Raw genomic sequence first — 16,894 nt, forward strand, 5'->3', positions numbered from 1 at the left:
GAGGGAGAAAGAAAAAAGAAAGAAAGAAAGAAAGAAAGAAAGAAAGAAAGAAAGAAAGAAAGAAGAAAGAAAGAAGGAAAGAAAGAAAGAAAGAAAGAAAGAGAAAGAAAGAAAGAAAGAAAGAAAGAAAAGAAAGAAAGAAAAGAAAGAAGTCATTTGAGGCCAGTATAGATTCTAATCTGTTAATTAACACTGATTAGGTGATGAGCTTTGGAGAAAACTGAGCATTCAGCTTTCATATGCGCTCAGTCTACATTCCACATTAACATGTTCATAGAAGGATCCAGAAAGCTCCATGGCCAGGGCTAGCAATATTTTTAAGAAATGAAATGTCACATTAACATGCAAATTACACTGCTTTCTCATTTTGCTATTGGAAAAGTGAATCATCATAATTACTCCATCTCATAGCTACTGGAGGAAATTCATTGATCCCTCCCTTCCTTTCTCCTGTTAAAGAACAGAAATTCAGCTGAGTAAATTTGAAGATCTAATTGGCTTTATTAAGCGATTCATGAATCAGGCAGCATCCCATCTGTCAGGTAGAAAGAAGCTCCAAGTACTTTACAAAATAGAAGGTTTTTATAGGAAGGAGAGTGGAGAGGGAAATTATTTAGCAAAAGAAAAGAAAGGATTGGTTCCTGAAAGGTCACTCTCTCTTAGGGGGAAGGGCAGGGGGTCTTATCCTGAAGATTACCTCATCTTACTTTGGGGGATGGAGAGGGTCCAGATGACAGATTACCTCATTGGTGCCAACCAGGAAATTCCTGACTACATTTCTGAGGCAGAGAGCTGAGACTGCGGTAAGGTTAGGTATGAAACTCTGGTTTGGTGACTTGGCCTAGCTAGCATAAGTGACTCCCTCTTGGGCCTGTGCTTTTCTTTTTCACATTCCCTTAAACATTTAAAGAATATTTGTGTACCAGGCACTGTAATAGGCACAGAACATACAGAGATGAAACTACATCCATCCAGTCAGGATCTCTGAGGGATGGGATAAATTTCCCTAGATGATGCTGGTGTGTACCCAGGATTAAGAGTCACTGGACCAAGTAGAGGAGGGGCTGGGGAGGAAAGAGCAGGAGTGACATCTCTCTCTGAGCTAGAACGGAGCTCAGAGCTCTCCAAGGAGAGAGAGGAACAGTGTCATTGAAATGGGTCAAATGGGTTGGAAGGGAGGTGACTCAATAGCAAACAGAGAAGTCAGCTCAAGTTTCAGCCTTATGGGATGTGTAATAATTGTGTTTTCTCCATCGTAAGAGCAAAAGGGAAATCAATATAAGATCAGAAGTGGTGAGCATGGCTAGGGACAAGGTGACAGTGAAGAGGCTACTGCTCTAGTCCAGTCAGAGGATGTAGGTGGCACTGGGCAGTGGAGGTATAGACGCAAGAAGTAAGGAGATTCACGGGCGATGTAGGAGGCAGCCTGGGGAAGAGCTGGGCTTGCCAATGGGTTGGCTCTGGCAATGTTGAGAAGAAAAGAGAAAAATGTCAAGGGTGACTCTTCAGTCTGGTTTGCACAATTGGATGGACGATGGTGTGGCTAATATTTCGGACTTGGGGAGACAAGGAGCCGGGTACGGAGAGGCAGCGCAGAGGACATCTTTACAAAGCCAAATGGGCTTCTGGAATCGGAACATAAATTGGGATCCTGAAGTTTGTTTTCATACGTCTTAGTGACTATAGGAAAGCTGAGAATTCAGCCCCCTTCCCTAAGGCTCAAATTGCCCTCTTCCAACTCCTTCTGCTTTACTTGGGTTGATTAAGCAGGTCCTATGATTGATTTTCATAAGACAAACTCATTGGTTCCAGGATGAGCTTAGAAATGAAAATTTGGTGACACCATCAAAAGGAAGACGATGCTTGGGATGCCTTCAATAGTGATATACAACCTAATACATTCTTAAATAGAATCTTGTGTTATATAATATTGTGACCCAGCTGTTGGAGTTTATCTCCATTTATGTTCTATCACATTTGCACCTGATACAGCACATGCTCTCCTCCTCCCGCCCCCCCCCCCAAGAAGGCTTTAGATAAATTGGAAGGTTTTCAAGGGAGAACAGCCAAAGTAATTAGGAGCTGAAAGAATTGATTTATGAGCCAAGATTAGATAAGGTAAATACATTTTGTTTGGCTCTCTGACAAATAAAAGTGGCGTGAAGTCTATCAGCAGCAAAAACGAAGGAGACAGTTGAGGTTCACACAGAAATATGAGAGAAATTTTCACCCTCTATGGGTTCTCCCTCCCCTGCCTAAACTCTCTCCATTCCTCAAATGTTAGGTAAAGCCTGAGCATCTGTGACGTGAACCTAAAAGCCTCCGATGATAAAAGCAGTTAAACAGACACCGTGGCTACCTGAGGTGGGCTGGGAATGTGATGTTCTGACCGGTCGGTTTGTTGAATCCAGGAGATTATTCCAGGGGCAATAGGTCTGTGAAGGGGAAGCAGCAGCAGTGTGGGGTCCTTCCTTGCAGACCTTCTAGGGACGCATTACTTCCACAGTGATTGTCACAGTGACGAACATCTAGTGAGCCAAATAAAGTTCTGTTGCATTTGTGGATTTCCAATTCACAATTTGACAGTATTTGTTTTGTTTCGTAAGGCTTGTGGTTTCTTAAGTGCTTGATTCGTTTTATCAACCTGTGCCTCTCTCCAAGTAATGATTCAATGATGACCAGAGCAACTGGCTGGAAATCAGATCGCACTCTACGGAAGAGTAGCTCAGGTGAACCAACCGGCGTAGGGCCGAGGCCCAGAGCAGGCTGAATGTCAGACTTACCCCTCAGAGTCCTGTGCCCCTCCATGTTGCCTTGGAGAATCATACGACATCTCTGAGCCCCCATATCCTCAACTGTGAAGTAAGAAAAACAACTCCTACCTGTTCCAGACTGTAGAAAGGCTTAATTAAACGAGCTAATGTGTATGATAAGATGCTTAACCCAGGCCTGGGCATTCACAAGCCCTTCTTTGAACAGGCAAATAGTGGGTGCCTGGGTGGCTCAGTGGGTTGAGCCTTAGACTCTTGATTGCAGCTCAGGTCATGACCCCAGGGTTGTGGGATTGAGCCCCGTGGCGGATTCCTTGCTTAGTGTGGAGCCTGTTTAAGATTCTCTCCCTTTCTCTCTCTGCTCCCTCCCCTGCTCTTTCTCTCTCTCTCCAAAAAAATAAATAAATAAAAATGAAGAGGCAAATACCTCCTAGGAGGAGCACATCTCCTTTACCTCTACTTGGGATTGTACATCCTCAGTTCTGGCACACACGTGACTCCCCAGATCCAGTAGAACAAGGAAGGGCCATTTGAGGTCTTGAAATAATATTCAAGGATTTGAGATAACTTTGGGCAGTGAAAGGAGCATGGGTAACCAGACAGACCAGGGAGATCAGGAGATGAGGGGGAAAAAGAAGCTCAGTCGGTTGAGGGTCTGACTTGGCTCAGGTCATGACTTCACGGTTCATGAGTTCGAGCCTGGGGCTGGGGTGCAGACAGTGGCTGGCACCTGTTTGCCAGGACCCAGGGTGGCAGCGGGATCCCGGCGGCCAGTGGCTCATGCCCCCCGGTGGTTTGGTAACAGGTAGATTTTGTTGTCCATACATCTTCCCACACCCTTTCCCATTCACTAGGGTTTCTCGAAATTTGTTCCCATTTTGGGGGGAGGACAGGGAGAAAGAGAGTGGAGGAGAAACAGAACCAGAAGCAACAAAGAAGAGGTAAAGGGTGGTTCTCGGTTCCCTTTCCTGCTCCTGGGTAATGAGGGAGGTGGGGCAAGTGTGAAGAATCCTGATTGGGGAGCTTTCAAATTGTAACCCCAGGACTTTTGGTCTGCTGTTGTTTTAGTAAATGGTCCTTTGACTACCACATCTACAGTCTGGCAAGAAGACCATCTACAGTCTCCATGTAATTACCTAGCATGTGCATGTATTTTTATCATCTGTTCATGATGTTTTCTTCTTATAAAGCTTGTGCTTTGTATAGAAAAGTTAGCAAATATTAAAAATAAAATTTAAAAAAAAAATAAAAAAAAATAAAATTTAACTAGAGGCAAATTAAAGCAACCTGCAATTATGCCCACCCAGAAACAGCCACTGTAAATGGGTGTCTGGGCATTGTACTGTTGCTTTTGTGCTGAGTGTTGGAATGTTCCAGAACATGTATTATGATTTAGATTATCCTGTGTCACTTCTCTCTCCTGGGGTCGTTTCGGCCAACCTCAGGACCCCTCTGGCATCCTCTCCAAGGTGACTGCCCCAACTCTCCCCTGCCTTCAGCGTCAGGTCTGTGTTTCCTTCTGTGTGCAAATACACAAAGTCCACATGTGCCCAAGCACCTCACACTCAGGATGTTGCACACCACACTCGCCAGAGCTGCCTTCCTCCGGTGTCCCCTCATCTGCCACCATCAGCCATCCCTGTCAGAATCAGCTCACGGACTCCCGTCACCCCTGCTGACGGTGCAGCCTTCCTCTTGTCGGAACCAACGCTTTGCTCTAACCCTAGTCCAGGTCTTAATTCTGCCCCTTACCAGTGTCTGCTGAGGGGCTGTCTCTTCCTCACGGGCCCTTCTTCAGAGCATCCCCCATGCTGTTGGCTGTTCCTCAGAGCACAGGCCCTGGTACCTGATGACCTGACTCCAGTCCAGCCTCTGTCAAGTTATTTGGTAGTGCTGTGTTGGGTTCCCTCCACCCTAAACAGGGGCTGATAATATTCCCTGCTGCAGATCTGGTGAGAGGATTACAAAAGTTAGAACATCCAGAACGTCAGTAGTTCCTGGCACGTTAGAAGTACACACTGCCAGTTAGATTATTAGCCGGCTGGCAACTTCACGTGTGTGTCCTAACGCTAATTTAAATCCATGCCTCCTCTGGCCTCTGTTCATCCTTCCCTCTTCTGAATTCCCAGTAGTCTTTCCCCGGGACCTCTTCCAAGGAGCTTAGCGATTTTTACCTCCCCTTAGCAATTTCTAGACTACCATTTATTGTAGAAATATACTTGCTACCTGGTATTACAAACTGAGTATTTTATCATAATTATTTATTCTTATTTCCATCGCCCGCTGCAGTCTATAAACACCGAATGGGAGAACCTCTGTCTGATTATTTGTGGGCCCTCCCACCCCTCTCATTCCATAGCTTACATGTAGTAAACTTTTTTTTTTTTTTTTGGTAATAATTTCACGAAGACATAATTCATATATGATACAATTCAGCCATTTAAGGTGTACATTTAAGGTCAGTGGTTTCTAGTATATTCCTGGAATTGTGCAACCATCACCACAACCAATGTTAGAGCATTTTTATCAGCCCAAAAAGAAGCCCCGTGCCCGTGAGCTGGCACCTCGACTCAACCCCTCCAGCCCAAGGCAACCACTGTTCTCCTTACTGTCTCTAAGCATTTGCCTCTCCTGGATATTGTGTACAAGTGGAATCATATACTACATGATCTGTGACTGGCTTCTCTCACCGAGCGTAACGTTTGCAAGGTTCATCCACATTGCAGCGTGTGTCAGTGCTTCCTCTTTATGGCCGAATAATATTCTACAGCGTTCACATGCTGCATTCTGCTGTCGATCCATCCGTTATGGACACGTGGGTTGGTTCCGGTTTGGGGCTATTATAAATATTGCTGCTCTGAATATTTGTGTACAGGGGTTTGTGTGGACATGTTTGTATTTCCCTCGCATAGATGCCTAGGATTAGAATTACTGGCTCACATGGTAACTCTATGTTTAACTTTCTGAAAAAGTGTCACACTGCTTTCCTAGGTGGCTACCCCATTTATTTTATTTCCACCAGCATCATATCTAGTTTGCCTACATCCTGAATGTGGAAGACTTTTAATATGGAAAGAATGGAAAGGACAGTTCTTTAAGCTTGATTTTGTAGTTCAGTAGGCACTAAAAAAAGTACTTTTCTTCTAACACTTGAATTAACAGCATTTCTGTTAGAAAGATGCCCTTCATCCTCAAGGGATATCCGCATCGCACTGGGAAGACACGTTAGGAAGGAAGCCGGCAAGAAGATTAATCTGCATTCAAATAAAAATACAGCGCTTGAGGATTTTTTTCCTAGTATTGTCATTACACCAATAGTGATTTCTTAAGAAATGCAAATGTGTATTGTTTGCCAAGAATAAGGCACTGTTATCTAAAGGTGGAGACAAAGTATAGGCTCCTGTACAAAAAGTGAGATTTTTCAGAGCAAAAGGAATTGGAGTGGGGCCAAGTGACTTAGGGAAAAAAAAAAAATCTATTGAAGTAAGATGAAAGCCAGCAAACCAGGGGGGACACATGGAGTCTGGGCGGCTTTGCAGGGAGGCTGATGGGGGTGCAATTGGAGGGACCTGGGAGAGGGGCTCTTGGCCTCTCAGGTACCGCAGAAGACAGGTGCTGAATCTAACCTCTATGCCCTGAAGTCCTTGGTCAGTGCCTTTACTGCACCACCATACTTCCTGGCTACGTTTGTTTTCTTCACCTACCTTGTTTGACTGCAACACCGAAAGCACATTAACCACCCTGTGATTTTAGTTTAAGTAAAATCAATTTCAGTAGTTCATCAAAGACGCTTGGTTAAGCAACTTACTTTTAAATTTAGTCATAAGGCAATGTCGTGTAATGTAATGTGCCAAGGAAAATATGAGTTGAGGCAGATCACGTGGGGCCTCGTAGACCATGTTGAGAAGACTCAACTTCAGTCCAGAGGTGGTTAAAAGCATTTGGTTTTAACCCTTGGAGTCAAGTGGTCACATTTGTGCTGTGGAATGTGCTTCCATTTGCACCAAGGAGTCTGTGGAGGGGGTGGGATCTAAAGATCAAGCTGAAGGAGGAGAAAAGGCTGGACCAGGACCAGGGGGATGGATTAGAGGGGACAGTTGGGAGTTAAGGGAAGACGAAGGGTCCCCAGTTGGTTGTGGGGAATGTAGGCGAAGCAGGCATCACGTGAGTCTCCAGGATTCTGTGTGGAGCACGAGGCAGTTGGAGACACAGTTCACTGAGACTGATGCTAATGCATTGGGATTTTCACAGTGATGAATACAGTCTTCTTGAGAAGAAAAAAGTTTTGAGTCTTCTCCATTTTTCCATTTCGGTTTTTCCTTGCAATCCTCACTCTGTTTTGTTTGGGCCACAGCCACTTTCTTCTCACCAGACATGGCATTCTTTTTACGGAAGCAAGTCCAGCAATTTTAGCACTTCAGACTTCAATTTATGGAAAGTCTATTCGTGTCCCTCTGGGTCTTTTAAACAGGCAGCAGCGTTGTGCAATTTCGTGGACCCACAAGGGCTTGCAAACGCGTAGCGTTCCAGGAGATAAATGACTCGGCTGAAAAATGGATGGCTAACTGTTGAAACCCTCTTGTGATTCCAGGCTGCCCTGGCAGGAGGCACCACCATGATCATTGATTTTGCCATTCCTCAGAAGGGCGGTTCCCTCATCAAGGCCTTCGAGACCTGGCGAAGCTGGGCTGATCCCAAAGTCTGCTGTGACTACAGTCTTCACGTGGCAGTGACATGGTGGAGTGACCAGGTGAACCAGTGAGGGGTCCATTTCTTCCATGTAGTCCCCTAATCCTTGCTCTGTACAAGATCAAGGAACTGGTAGTGTCAGGGGCGCCTGAGACTCTCTCTCTCTCTCTCTCTCTCAAAATAAATAAACATTTAAAAAAAGAAACAAAGAAACAGGGGCACCTTCATGGCTCAGTTGGTTAAGCGTTGGATTTTGCCTCAGGACATGATCTCAGGTTTCTTGGGTTCAAGTTCTGAGTCATGCTCTGTGCTGACAGTGTGGAGCCTGCTTGGGATTCTCTGTCTCCCTCACTCTCTGCTCCTTCCTTGCTCTCTCTCTCAAAAAATAAGCTAAAACATTTGTTTCAGTTATTAAAAAAAGAAAACAAATGTTAACACGTAAGAAATTGGTGATATCGGTTGCTTCCTGGATGACTGGAAGTCAGAATTTGAGGGGGGCTTTTCCTTGCATATACTTTTTACCTTTTGAATTTGGAGTCCTGTGAAGAGTTATCAATTTGAAAAACTAAAAAAAATGTTTAAAGCGTATAAAGATGATAGGATAAATCCTTTATAGTCATTCACAATAGCCTTTCATGCTATGTAATCCATTAATTGTAACATTGTTAACTGTAATTTTTTAAAGTACTGAACCCAATTTTAACACCTCCAGGCTCTTTTAGGCAGTATTTTCCCACAGAATAGAACTTCAGTCAGAAATGTTTAATATCAGGGGAAAACCAGGGAAGGGACAGACCAGGAAGGTTATGAAGGTCACCTCCCAGCTGTATTCTAACCTGGGCCATTCCTGGTCTCTTCCACTAACATCAACACCAGGTCAAATCATTTCATAGCAAAGCTAAAGCCAGCCCTCCCTATCTGCTGATCATTTAGGCCATGGCAGAAATGACGACATAATTCAGATAGAAAAGATAGTTTTGAGAGATGTTAAAATATGTTTATTTCTCCTCATTAAAAACATGTATGCATACTTTGGAAGAAATTTTTACTTGAATTTCAATTGCCAACATGTTTTTTAAATAATTTTTAATGTTTTATTTATTTTTGAGAGAGAGAGAGAGAGAGACAGAGTATAATTGGGGGAGGGGCAGAGAGAGGGAGACACAGAATCTGAAGCAGGCTCCAGGCTCTGGGCTGTCAGCACAGAGCCTAATGAGGGGCTCGAACTCACGAACTGTGAGATCATGATCTGAGCCAAATTTGGAAGCTTAACTGACTGAGCCACCCAGGCACCCCTTTCCTTTACCTTTTTTTTTTTTAATGTTTTTATTACGTTTCTTTATTTTTGAGAGGCAGAGAGAGACAGAGTGTGAGTGGGGGAGGGGCAGAGAGAGGGCGACAAAGAATCTGAAGCAGGCTCCAGGCTCTGAGCTGTCAGCACAGAGCCCGATGAGGGACTCGAACTCACGAACCGTGAGATCATGACCTGAGCTGAAGGCAGATGCTTAACCGACTGAGCCACCCAGGAGCCCCTCAGTTGCCAACATGGACCTAATTCAGAAATCCTTTTACCAGAAAGGGCTCAGGAGGGTGACTTTATTTGAAGTGACCATGTAACTTATGTCCCCACTTCCCCCTAAAAGTTGGGCTTCAGGCACCAAATTAATATAAAACTAGTAATCAATCTTTAACAGATAGCTCAGCAAACATAATAGCAAGGTTTATAGTCCACAGCAAAAGTTAATTTTTCTCCAAGAACACTATTCTACGTGATGAATCTAGTCTCTTTTGTGCTATTAGGGTCTTTTGGCTTTCCTCCTTTCTCCCTTCCTTTCTCTTTCTCTCCTTTCCTTCCCCCCACTCTCATTTTTTTTTAAACATTTTATTTTCTTTTTTTCAATATTTATTTTTGAGAGAGAGAGAGAGAGAGAGAGAGAGACAGGAGAGAATGCGTGTGTGAGTGGGGGGAGGGGGGCAGAGAGAGAGAGGGAGACAGAGAATCCCAAGCAGGCTCTGAGATGTCAGTACAGAGCTCAACTCAGGGCTCAAATCCATGAACTGTGATACCATGACCTGAGCTGAAGTCAGATGCTCAACCGACTGAGCCTCCCAGGCACCCCCCTCACCCCTGTTTTATAAGACAGAGTCAAGGTGAGGATGTTTGCCCTCAGCAGTGTTTCTCACACTTTAATATGCAAATGCTTACCTGGAGAAATTGTCTAACTACAGATTATGTTCAGTAAACATATTAGTTTGTTAGGGCTGCTGGGACAAAGAACCACACACTGAGCGGCTTAAAACTTCGCTGTCTCAGCCTCCTGGAGACAAGAAGCCTGAGATCAAGGTTTTGGAGGGCTGTTGCTTCCTTCTGGGGACTGTGAGGGAGAACCTGGCACATGCCTCTCCCTGGTTTCTCATGCTTCGCTGGTAATCTCGGCTGTTCCTTGATTCGTAGAAGCGGCACCCCAGCTTCTGCTCTCATCTTCACGCGGCGTTCTCCCTGTGTGCACGTCTGTGTTCACGTTTCCCCCTTTTATGAAGACACCAACATACTGGATTAGGCCCACCCAAATGGCCTCATCTCCACTGATTAGATTGGCAGTGCCCCTGTTTCCAGAAGGTCACCTTTTGAAGTACTGGGGGTAGGACTTAAACAACATGTGAACTTTAAGGGGGTGCACAAGTCAACCCATAGCAGCAGGTCTGGGGCAAGCCTGAGAATCTGCATTTCCAGCAAACTCCCAGCCCATGCCAGTGTGGCTGGTTTACGTACCACATTGTTGGAACAACAAGGCTAAGGTACGGCGCCTGCATATGGAAGTCCACGTGTGCATATGCTAAATGTTTAAGGCATTTTTTTTCTGACCGTGAAAATAATAGACTCACAGTAGAAAGTTTGACACTGTAGAAAAGTAAAACAAAAACAAAACAAACAAACCCGAGGCACTTTATATCATGCTCTGCCCCTTGCTGTTGCTCCGTAATATATCTTAGAGCTCATTCCATCACTTCAGTGATGACCATGTCAGCATTTCAGTGTTATTTCCAGTTCTTCATGGGGCTGAAATTCTAGTGGGGGAAGGCGTTAACCAGTAAATACATAATGTGCCGGACGATAAAGCACCATAGAGAAAAGTAAGAAAAATCAGTAAGGAAATAAAGAACAATGGGAGTGAGTAATTTAATCTGTAATAGAGTCATTTATAAACTTTGCTGATTCAATAGAAAAAATTGCATTGTTTTATTTTGCACTTTTTTTTTAAATTTTTTTTTTAATGTTTATTTATTTTTGAGACAGAGCATGAACGGGGGAGGGTCAGAGAGAGAGAGGGAGACACAGAATCCGAAGCAGGCTCCAGGCTCTGAGCTGTCAGCACAGAGCCCGACGCGGGGCTCAAACTCACAGACCATGAGATCATGACCTGAGCCGAAGTCGGACGCTTAACCGACTGAGCCACCCAGGCGCCCCTATTTTGCACTTTTTGATCAGCAGAAAGGTTAACATTTTTTCATGTTTTTAGTCATTCGTGTTTACTGTTTGAATTGTTGGTAATATTTTTTACCTGGAACGTTAGAGCTTCTCTTAAGTTGATGGATAACAACTAAGAACACTAATCCTATGCCTAGAACGTGTTTTGGCGTGTGTGTGTATGTGTGTGTGCGTGCGTGCATGTGTGTGTGAACATACAGAAATTCAAACAATTTTACCGGCTCAAATCCACCAATTATTTCTTTGAAGTTATTAGTTTTTATCACGATTCCAACTGGACCCGCACAGCAATTACTAAGCTTGTTTTGATCTTGTCTTTTACCTTTGGCACCCCTGAAGGCTCCTGAGGATTCCGATCGGTCCAGAGTCTCTCACCTCCTAGCAGCTGCCTGTGGCTCAGTGCACGTCTACCTGCTCCTTCTGCAGCCCATCCTGTGGGTTTCAGATCTGAGCCCAAAGCTTTACCTTACATGAGCTTCGATTCCTCCTGGAGACACGATTGCTTCTGTTACTGCCAAGTGGCTTTGTTTTCATTTTCTTTTTTTTTTTTTTTTTTTTTTTTTAAATTTTTTTTTTTTTTCAACGTTTATTTCTTTTTAGGACAGAGAGAGACAGAGCATGAACGGGGGAGGGGCAGAGAGAGAATCGGAAACAGGCTCCAGGCTCTGAGCCATCAGCCCAGAGCCTGACGCGGGGCTCGAACTCACGGACCGCGAGATCGTGACCTGGCTGAAGTCGGACGCTTAACCGACTGCGCCACCCAGGCGCCCCTGTTTTCATTTTCTAAAATAATTTCCTCCCATCAGGAGATAGATGCTGAGAATTTTACATACAAGTAAAGACGTGCAGTACTTTGGGAAAACTATGAACTCTCTCCTGAGGGGGGAGTTCAATACCAGTAATATTCATTAGATGAAGTGAGGTCTCACCTGTGGGGGGAGTTCAAGGCCTTAACTGCATTTTTTTTCTGGAATTAGACTGTTGTCCCTACTTTACTTAATTCTCTTCTGAATGCAGCATTTTGAACGTGGAAGAGAATGTTGAAATAAATTTGAAATTTATTATTATTATTAATAAATAACAAAACAATAATTTATAAATAATAAAATAATAAAATAAATTTAATTTAATTTAAATAATTTACATAAAATTAAAAATAACATAAAATAATAATAATAAATATTATTATTTAAAGTGTGACATTGTATGGGGCACCTGGGTGGCTCAGTCGGTTGAGTGTCTGACTTCGGCTCAGGTCATGATCTCACGGTTTGTGAATTCGAGCCCCACATCGGGCTCTGTGCTGACAGCTCAGAGACTGCAGTCTGCTGCGGATTCTGTGTCCCTCTCTCGCTGTGCCCCTCCCTCACTCATGCCTTGTCTCTTTCTCTCAAGAATAAATAAAACATTTAAAAAATAATAATAAAGTGTGACTGTGTGTGTGTGTGTGTGTGTGTGTGTGTGTGTGTGTGTGTTTGGCTATTGCTCCCCTTTAGGTTAAAGAAGAAATGAAAATCCTTACCCAAGACAAAGGTGTGAACTCTTTCAAGATGTTTATGGCCTATAAAGACCTGTACATGGTGAGGGACGAGGAGCTGTATGCCGCCTTCTCTCAGTGCAAGGAGATCGGAGCAATTGCTCAAGTCCATGCGGAAAACGGAGACCTGATTGCAGAGGTAAGCATCCCAGAGCTTCGCCACAAATGAAAACGACCACGACTGAAGCTGAAGACAATGGGACCCAAGTAGGTGAACTCATTCTGTGCATTGGAAGAATGGAGATCCAGAAACTAATGTTCTGTGGCTTGGAAACCCTTGACTCAGTTTACTTAACTCCATGCTCTGACTTTTACTCAGATGGTATATGAAGGGAATGAAGATTTCCCTTCTTCAAATCAGTTATCAGACCCCAAACATGTTTCTCAAACAAACAATTGTCTTTGTGTGTCCTAGCACTTTCTTTTTTTTTCTTCTTCTTTTTTTGAAGTAGCTCCTCCTGCTGGTTCAGAATGCCAAAGTGTGGACATCAGCAGGATCTGATGACTTAAGCAGTGTTAAGTGCTGTTTAAAGCCCCACTCTTTTCAGAAACCGGGTATTAAAATGTGCTCTGGAGGAATCTAGATGTTATTTATTTCTTCTGTGAGTTCCATTCTTAATGCCCGAAGGGACACCATCTGCAGGATTTTAAGAGCTGTCTCTTACCCTTTATATTAGCTGATTTTTTTTTTTTTCCCTCCTAGGCTCAGTTCCCATTTAAGTCGGTGAGAGTGAGGCTGGGTGGCCGTGAGGCAGTCAGGGATCATGAGAAACGGGCATGAGCTGTAAACTCAAGTAGACCAGAGTTTAAATGGTACTCTTCTGCTTCCTCAGTGTGACACCGGGCCAGTCATTTTACCATTTACCAACAGTCACAGTGTTGATTTCCTGCCTTTTTTGTAAGGAAGAAGTAATATTTTGGAGAGGGCAAATGACGGTCCAGTATCATTTGGTGAGTGGAACAGAGGGCAGTGAGGACTATGATTCAGCAAAAAGCACAACTAATTGCAATAATGTGACATAAGACACTTTAATAATATTAGGGGTTAGAATGTTTGGTTTTATTTTATTTTATACTAAACCAGTCATAAGACTGGGGCTAGAATTAGCCTCATTTCTTTTTTAGCTTTTCAGTCAAAATAATGTAATTGTGAAATGTGTGTATGAAAAACTAACATATACTCTCACAGTGTTAAAATTATATTTCCCAAATATACACACCACACACACACACACACACACACACACACACCCTCTATTCCTAACAGGTCTGAAAGCCTGGCCGTGTACTTAATTTGCAACAAGATAATGGTAGCTGTCATTAGTAAACCTTCCTTCCACATGTGTCTGTCTCTGCTGTCTCTCTAGGGTGCAAAGAAGATGCTGGCATTGGGGATAACAGGCCCTGAGGGCCATGAGCTGTGCCGCCCGGAAGCAGTGGAGGCAGAGGCCACACTGAGAGCCATCACCATAGCCAGCGCCGTGAACTGCCCTCTCTACATCGTGCACGTGATGAGCAAATCTGCAGCAAAGGTGATAGCCGATGCGAGGAGAGACGGTAATTCCCGAGCGAGAACCTCACTTGTAACTCAGTAGTAGCTGAAGAGGGACGTAGATCGACTGCAGCTCCTGCTTTGCTTATGAGAAGGTTGCAGGTGAATTTCCGCAGCTTTTCTTCCTCCCTTTTTATTAGCATGCTTTCTGTTTTCCTCCATCTAACGCATGTCCATTTTTGCCCTTCTTTTTGTTCATCTTCATGACTGCTTCTCTGCCTTGGGTCATTTCTCTTCCATCCTTGGAGCCTCAAGACCTTTCCTTCAGCCATAGGTCCCCACTCTTTAATCCGCAGCCCACTTTTTTTTTTTTAATTTTTTTTCAACGTTTTTTATTTATTTTTGGGACAGAGAGAGACAGAGCATGAACGGGGGAGGGGCAGAGAGAGAGGGAGACACAGAATCGGAAACAGGCTCCAGGCTCTGAGCCATCAGCCCAGAGCCTGACGCGGGGCTCGAACCCACGGACCGCGAGATCGTGACCTGGCTGAAGTCGGACGCTTAACCGACTGTGCCACCCAGGCGCCCCTGCAGCCCACTTTTTAATCTGATGGCTGAATGCAGACTCTCCAGTTAACTTTAAAGAACCTTACCTGTCTCTGGGGCATAACCACTATCCCTCCTAGGACCTGAATCAGGACGGTGCCGGGTACAGAGTAGTTGCTCAGCAAATATCTTTACAGTTGAGTTGATTTGTCTGATAGCACCTTGGGTGTTGGAGCTATTAAAGCAATTATCCAAATAGTGTTTGTATGACAATTATTTTACAACTTAATTTAATTTTTTAATTTTTTAAAGTTTATTTTGAGAGAGAGAGTGTGAGCAGGAGAGGGGCAGAGAGAGAGAGAGAGAGAGAGAATCCCAAGCACGTTCCATACTAACAAAACAGAGCCCGATGCAGGGCTCAAGCTCACAAACCATGAGATCATGATCTGAGCCAAAATCAAGAGTCAGACACTTAACCAACTGAGCCACCCAGGCGCCCCTGTTCTAAGGTTTTAAAACCAAGTCCTTCCCCCTTCCATATAAAATAGTAGACCTTCCTAAGACGTGCTAGTGATTTTGCCGTCTCACTTTTAAAAACCAGGAAATCAGAAATAGTCTTATAAATCCTCCTGGCTCTTTGTTGTTGTTTTTCTCAAAACTGAAACCGACCGAATTTTTAAAAAATGGATTGTGAGAATAGGTTTGACCTGTCTTTAACTCTAAAATTAGTTTTGCCAAAATTGCTTCTTATCACATGAAGGTTCAATCAGGATTTTTGTGCAATGTAATCCATTGATATCTTGTGTGAAGAGTAAACTCAGTTTAAGGCGCTCTTAACAGGGGCTACCAACCGTTTCTGGTTACCTCTCCCTGCTCCCCTTCCCCAATAGAATTTCAGTATAAAAGAGCACAGCAGTTCAAAAAGAAAGCACTGCAGTTTTAAAGGTACAGTACTAGTTTCTGCCACCAGGTGGCTATGTTGCCAACTCTATGGAATTGGTTGTTCTGTAATTATTTGCTTTGTAAATCACGTACCCTGTCCTAAAGCCTGTCAGTCAGGTCCATAATGTCAGAGTATGATTTAAAAAATAGCAAAGTCAGTGGAAACTGTCGATCTTAATCCACTATCAAGCTGCAATTTTGACGGTTCTGTCGGGAAACAGTTTCTTGATCTAAGGGATACATTTTGTACTGGGATAGAATTCCATTAGGCACAGAGTAAAAGTCTAGAAAACGTTTTGGAATAAATCACAGGCAGAAAACTATTAAACTTAACTATGGGCATTTTCATTTTATTGTAAATTTTAAATTGCATTTTATTTTTTGAATATGTAAAACATTTACATGGTGCAAAAGCCAAAATTATAAATTTAAAAAAAGTATTCTCAGAGAAGTCCTGCTTCCTTCCCTAACACCTTCATCCTATATCCCCATTGGTAATTATTTTTATTATTTTTTTCCCGACCTACCTCTAACGTGTTTCTCTTTATTAAAAAAGAATATATGCATATCCTTATTTCTCTTTTCTTTCCTACTTGAGAGGTAAAATAGTATACCTCGTGTTCTGTGTTTCGCTTTTTTTCCCTACTTGAAAATGGGTCCTAAAGGTCAGCTCACGTTAGGTATGGAGAGTTTCATCATTCTTTCCTACAGGTGCAGAGTATGTCGCTGTTTCTGCTCAACTACTCCCCTACTGATGGATACGTGAGCTGTTGTCAGTCTTTAGCTCTTTCGTATAAAACCACAGTGGTGGACTTATGCATGTGCTATTTTATATGTGGACGGTATATTAGTTTTCTGTTGCTGCCATAAAAGATTTTCACAAGCTTCATAGTTTAAGACAACACGAATGTGTTCTCTTACAGTTCTGGAGGTCGGAAGTCTAACACATGTCTCACTGTGCCGCCACCAAGCTGTCAGCCATGCTTACTCTTTCCCGGAGGCTTACTCTCTCCCAGAGCTCCCGGAGGCTCCCGGGCTCTCCAGGGGGAGAATCCCTTTCCTTACCTTTTCTAGCTTCCAGAGACCACCCGCATTCCTTGGTTCATACTTCCCTTGCTCCACCTCCAAAGCTGCCGTGGTGGGTGGAGAACACTGCATCATTCTGCTCTCCTCGTCTGCCCCTCTCTTCTATTTCAAGGACCCTTGGATTACATTGAACCCACCCGTTTAATCCGGGATAAAGTCCTTATTTCAAAGTTCTTAATTTAATCACATCTGCAAAGTCCTTTTTGCCATGTAGGATAACATATTCACAGGTTTTAGGGATGAGGACACGGACATCTGTGGGGCGCCATTAGTCTGTGCCACAGAAGAGAATCCTCAGAGTAGAGTCCTAAAAGTAAGACTCCTGGTTCAAAGGGTAAATG

At 43.6% G+C, this 16,894-nt stretch overlaps 1 protein-coding gene across 2 annotated transcripts in view; it reads left to right on the plus strand.

Moving 5' to 3' along the window:
• The window catches only part of DPYS (dihydropyrimidinase), an 81,226-nt gene that overhangs the window by 7,386 nt on the left and 56,946 nt on the right, over positions 1–16,894 (plus strand). For both annotated transcript variants that reach the window (XM_045453931.1, XM_045453929.1), the window contains exons 2-4: positions 7,363–7,521; positions 12,447–12,626; positions 13,855–14,044. In XM_045453931.1, coding sequence (XP_045309887.1) covers positions 7,363–7,521; positions 12,447–12,626; positions 13,855–14,044 — 529 coding nt within the window. The remainder of the gene's footprint in view (positions 1–7,362; positions 7,522–12,446; positions 12,627–13,854; positions 14,045–16,894) is intronic.

The sequence above is a fragment of the Leopardus geoffroyi genome, chromosome C3 (genome assembly GCF_018350155.1).
Source record: "Leopardus geoffroyi isolate Oge1 chromosome C3, O.geoffroyi_Oge1_pat1.0, whole genome shotgun sequence".
In the NCBI taxonomy this organism is placed as follows: domain Eukaryota; kingdom Metazoa; phylum Chordata; class Mammalia; order Carnivora; family Felidae; genus Leopardus; species Leopardus geoffroyi.